Here is a 5,760-nt window from a genome sequence, read left to right as displayed (position 1 = left end):
CTCTCATTCATCGACAACAGAGAATTTACTGGATTTTTACACGAATAAAACTAAGCAGTATCTGCGGACGTAAAGTTATTGGGCCTTGATGAAACATCAAGCGTTGCTTACAATTCAGGCGAAACTCAAACTAGCAATTATTTTGTTTTACTTTTCGGTCGCGATAGACTGGCAAATTCCTCGCAAGCGTGTGGTAAGAGGAGCTAGGAAACTATGAAGTCCTGAAGCTCTGCTATATCTAAATATATCCAGCTAGTTTTTTGCTGTGCAATGGAAAAGCTGTTAATCTTCAACATAGGTGAAATTTAAAGTGGAGTAATGTACAGCTGATGTAAAAGAAGCATCCGTCGGAACACAATTTGGTCAACGATATATATAAGCTTAAAGCGGAACATACCTAAATTCGACACTGTCTTACTTCACTCAAAGTGGAGCAGCTTACGACGAAAATACTTAAGAAAAATTCCAACAGACGTAAACACGTTGAGTTGTGGGCCAAAAACATGAAAGATTTCGGGAATTTCGGACGCCATTTCCTCCGCGCGACATCCACAAAAATCCTCGCAGCATGTACGCGCGTGTGCCGAAGGCGATGGCGCAATTTGTTCTAAAAATAGAACTATTGTCCCATATCATGGGGACAACCTCAGTACTAGAAATGGCGCGCGCTTACGGTCTCGTTCCCCGATTATGGCTCCTGTTAGTATGTGTGGCTGGGATTGTGGGAGTATCGTGTATTATGTATTATTTCGTTCTCACTTCAAATAGCTTCAAATGCATACAACCCGCCATCTTCCAAAACAAAGTCCAGAATAGTCCGGGTACGAGGAGGTCCTAGTAGAGTTAACGGCCCTTTTGGCTTTCGTGAGATAACCTTGGATCAACCTTTGTAGAGGGCCCTAAAGGGGAATAACGGGAATAACAAATTTGGACGGAGTTCCGGCCATACATTATTGCTTTTATTCTCAGGCGGCGCGAAACAACAGCCGCAAAATTCGTCGGTGTTTGCAACAAAAGTTCACTAAATGTTACTGATCATATTCTTCCAGCAACAACTGGCGACAAACTAACACTTAGGCAAGTAGGCACTTCTGCGTGCCTGTGCCGGTTCGAAGCAAACTCTTCGTCGGACGATGCGTACAAATGGCCGGTACTTACAATTGGCCACTAGCCTTCCACATTCTTCCCTTCTTGGGAAACCGCAGGAAGCCTTGGGGAAGATACACGATACCACCGCTGTAATAGATTGAATGCCCAGAATACAATTAATACAATAATCCCTGACGAGTGAAACACAGTGATCGGAAATAACATCTTTCAACAATTCACCAATGATCAAAACTCGGGTCGGACCTGACAAATATTGCAAACATCGCTCATGGTCAACCCATTATGTTTGGAATGTTTTGGTCCAGAAGTCAACAATGAAGGGCGTTGCTTCAACATAAGTAAATAAAGTAAAAAGAAAAGTAATATGTCCCATAAATAGTAGCAAAAGGCCTTCGTTGCAAATGTCAGATGCATGGGCTTAACTAGTCAGTTATAAACAAGTCAAATTAATAGGAAGAAATATGTTATAGGAGTCTTGGAGTGCGGAATTTACTTGAGCTCGTTGGGGGTCAAATGAAACAACAGGATTAACAAAATGTACAGAATGTAAAGTGCTGAAATGTTTTCAGCCGGTTTTTCCCCGATTTCCTCAGTGACTTTGTATTATTGGCTGAGAGCAGGCGAATTTTCCTAAATTTTTAAAATTGGCCTTGCAGCGCGCACGTTCCCAATTTTTTTCCACACTTTTCAATTGTGGTATTTGCAAAATTCCGTTTAATTTCACTCGCCGGCCTGAAGGCTTATGTAATTAGAGTGACTAAGAGCCTCTTCATATGAGCCCGGTCAACCGGGCTGGCTTGGTTTCCGAGATCTCGCCTCGCCACTCTTTCCTTCGTAAGAATGTCGATGGGTTCATATGAGAAGCAGGGCTGGCTCGGTTACCGAGATCTCGGTTTTTGCGACCGATATCTCGGTAACCGGGATGAAAATTTTCTCATATGAACACTCCAGCCCGGGTAACCGGGACGAAAATTTTTAGACAAAATAGCTTCGCTTTCGCAACATAGCGGCCAAAATGGCATAATTTTTGTCTTGTATGTATTTATACTTTAGGAGTATGCGAATTAGCTATATTAGTAAAGTTACAAAAGTTCACAAAGCTACGACAGCCGCGAACGATACAAGTCTATGTTCCACCATTTTGGTTGTGTTTCTTGGAGAAACACCAGAGAGAGTAATGACTTAAACATTCCACGTTGCCGACTGGCTACCGGACAAAGATCATTTGCATATCGCGGAGCAAAAATCTGGAATGAGCTGAGTGATGATTTGAAAAGTTTACCTTCTGTGAAAGCTTTTAAGGGACACTTGATCAAACATATTTTAAATGTTAATAATGTAAATTCTTAATATTCAATTTTAAATTTTGTAAATTTTTCAATCTTTAATACTGTAATTAATTTTAGACTCCTTTCCCATTTTGTTTATTCATTTTAATTGACGTATTTTTATCTTTTTTATTCCTTTTGTAACTGAAAAGCCCAAGATGGTACCTTTGAAGAAATCTTATAAAGTCCTCGAGATCGAGACTGATTTAAACTGGGTCTCTCGAATTATTAAACGGAATTTTATAATTGGATCATTTTTCTTTTGACGACCAACAGCTGAAATAGTTGTCGTTTTTCCGGCCGCAAAAAAAGAAAGAAAAAAACAAAAAGAGAACAGTCAAACATTAAAAAAAAAAAAAAAAAAAAAAAAAAACGTTTTACGGGCTGAAATCACGAGAGCAGGAAAATCATCTTTGTTCTGGTGAATGAAAAGGGTAAAAAGTCTGTATGTTTTCGGTCTGTTTGCTGGAAAACTGGATTTTAATTTTAAGCCTCTTCATATAAATTTAGGATAACAGCATGAACACGACCCACACAGACATTTTGTTTGCGGATTGCATTTCAAACATTTTGACTCGCGTTTCGATTAATCGCGGAAACAATATTCTCCGGTGTTTTATAATACCTTCCCACGACTATTCATAGAACGGCAATTAATTTATTTTTTGGGGTACTAGAATTCCTTCAATTTGACATAGCGCGTTTCCATATATTCCGATAATCAGCTTAAAATATTACAAGGTGTGAATAGTGATGCTCCACATGATGAAAAGAAAACTTTCACTGGTGAAAGAAATGTAATTTAATCAGTCCTACATCTGAAATGTCATTCGCATCAGAAATTACAATCATACATTCTAACCTTTTTTTTTCACACACCAAACTATATTACTAATTAACGCTAATGACTGTTCGTTTCTCTTTTACATCACATACACCATACATTATTTACCACAACATCACGACAATTGAAGAATTCGAAAGTCAAAGGAAATTAAACCCGAAAGAAAATATATCCGGCCATTTAGGCGCTTCTCATTTTTCATAACGTCAATGTGTAAGGCAAGAAGTACCTTAATTATGTCTTTCTACTAAAAATGTCGGAATTAAATTAATCCTAGACACATAAATTTGTCGTTTTTTCATTAAGGGTGACGTGCTAGCGTAAAAGGTTGTCGAAATCTATTTGTTAGGAGGAAAAGTTGTTTTTTCAGCTGAGTTTTCAGCTCAAACATGAACGAGTACATAACCGACAGTTCGCCCTTAAATGTTAAACGTACAATCACAGGCTAAAAACTCGAAAAGAACTCATTATCTGTGAGAGGTCAATAACCTTTTTTAACAAAATGTTCGCTTAAACATTGTCAATGGCAGAAAATTTGGAGAAAGTTCCAGCGGCGAAAGTCTCTGCTTGTGGCGAACAAAATTATGGGATTCATGACGTGTTTCAGATAAAATAAAATCAATGTCACCAGGAAAGCATACATGTAACTGTTCATGTCCAAATCGCCATGGGCAAATTCGTCGACTATCATCATAACTCCGCGAGGAATATAGCACACTTGAAAAGCAAAAACCAAGATTGTAAGAGTCTTTATAAGTCTCTTGCGCTTTCGATATTGTATCGCGCGAGACAACTTTCTGTTTAGAGGTAGCGCGCATAGTGGCGTTAACCTAGTCTTCAGTGTTTTTAGAATCTTGAAATAAGCCATAGTTTGAATGAAGAGAGGGATAGCGATGAACAAAATCACTAGATACACTTGGTAAATCGGACGATAAAGTTCGAACGGCCACTGAGGCTGACACAAGTCCATACCGTCGTCTGGCTGCACCTTCAATATGGGAGCGAGCGGCAACGAAGAAGTAATGTAGCATGCGGGCCATATCGCGAAAATTATTAGCTTGGTATTCCGCAGCGACAAACGTCTTTTCAAGGGCCGCACGATGGCTCGAAACCTCTCCAGAGCAATCGTTGTGTGCGTGACAACCGATACAGTAACGAATAACTCCTGCATGGGAAAGAGAACCTCGCATAAGAAGTTCCCAAAGGGCCAGCCGACAAACACTTCTATGATCCGCAATGGCGCTACCAAGGACGCCACGGCCAGGTCGCTAACCGCTATGTTCACAATCAGAAGATTACATGGCGTCCGCATCTCTGGCCAACGGTATACTGTGAAGACTATGATGGAGTTGAGCAAAACTCCGAAAAAGATCACTGCTGAAAAAAGGATCGTAAGAGTGATCTTGTAAGCTTGCTCGTAAGATTCGAGATCTCCAGCAGGTTCCATTGGTGATGTCTTCGCGAACGTTGGGTCTGTTGCAGGCGAGGTCGAAAGATTTTGGGCGACGGTTGAAGATGACCACTCTGCCATCGTGTTGCACCAACTGAGTTTATCGTCTGAATCCCGTTAAATCCATTAAATCCGTAAGTGAATGACGGTCAGTAGGCACAATTAACGCGTTTTGGTGATGGTACACTTTCACAAAGCAAACTTGATAGGCTCTTTGCTTGTGATGAGCCGCACAGCAGTAAGCTATTCAGTTATTGTCAGTTGACTGTCCTTATCGATATGAGTTCTGATGACTTGTTTTCTTTTTATATGACCCAATTATAACACAGTCCGTGCGTGTCACGGGTGCACCGGGGGATGACCCTTGGGATTTTTGGAGGGCGACTGCAAGGTCTGCCGAGTGGTTCCTTTAATCTAACGTGCATTGGTCAGGTAGTATTTGATGTTTTACTAAATCAAGTAACTTTACCTTTTGTCTTGCATGGTATAAGTATATCCCAACAACAACATATAGGTCTTGTAGGTCGTAATTTCAAACCTCGACTCTGTTTCAAACCTGAAGCAGCTCAGAACCCACTCAACTGAGGAGAAGTCTTCTCCCCACCCCACTTCGACACCCGCTCACTCCCCCGACAAGGGTAACTACACATGGACATATGGGAGCCTATGATTCAAGTTGATAACGTCTTCATCTTCGTCAAATGCATGATTTGGGTTTTATTTGGATTCGACCTTAACATACATTATGCTAGACTCAAACATTTACGTAACAGAGCACATGTAATTGATATTGACTTATGACTGTAATGAAAATGTTATCCCGCAAAAAAAAAAAAAAGTTGTTATGACATGTTTATTTAATACCCTAGAATTTCACAGTACGTTGCGACAGTTATCGATAAGTGTTGCATGTGTTCTCCTTCAAAGTCTTAATAAATAGAAACTTTGACAAAACACGTACATGTAGACGGCAGATTTTCACGGCAACACCTGGAAAACATTATGAGAAAATGAAATAATTCTTAGTA

The 5,760-nt window shown here is 40.0% G+C and overlaps 1 protein-coding gene across 1 annotated transcript; it reads right to left on the bottom strand.

The window, feature by feature from the left end:
* Nucleotides 1–2,290: 2,290 nt before the first annotated feature.
* On the bottom strand, nucleotides 2,291–5,541 carry LOC145497029 (neuropeptide Y receptor type 2-like). Its single transcript, XM_081476809.1, has one exon. It carries the CDS (start codon nucleotides 4,811–4,813, stop codon nucleotides 3,803–3,805), a length of 1,011 nt encoding a protein of 336 aa, XP_081332935.1. The 5' UTR covers nucleotides 4,814–5,541; the 3' UTR covers nucleotides 2,291–3,802.
* Between the last annotated feature and the right edge of the window lie 219 nt (nucleotides 5,542–5,760).

This window comes from Orbicella franksi, chromosome 9 (genome assembly GCF_964199315.1).
Source record: "Orbicella franksi chromosome 9, jaOrbFran1.1, whole genome shotgun sequence".
Taxonomy (NCBI): domain Eukaryota; kingdom Metazoa; phylum Cnidaria; class Anthozoa; order Scleractinia; family Merulinidae; genus Orbicella; species Orbicella franksi.
The sequence above is the reverse complement of the archived record's forward strand: the minus strand, read 5'-3'. Positions and strand labels throughout refer to the sequence as shown.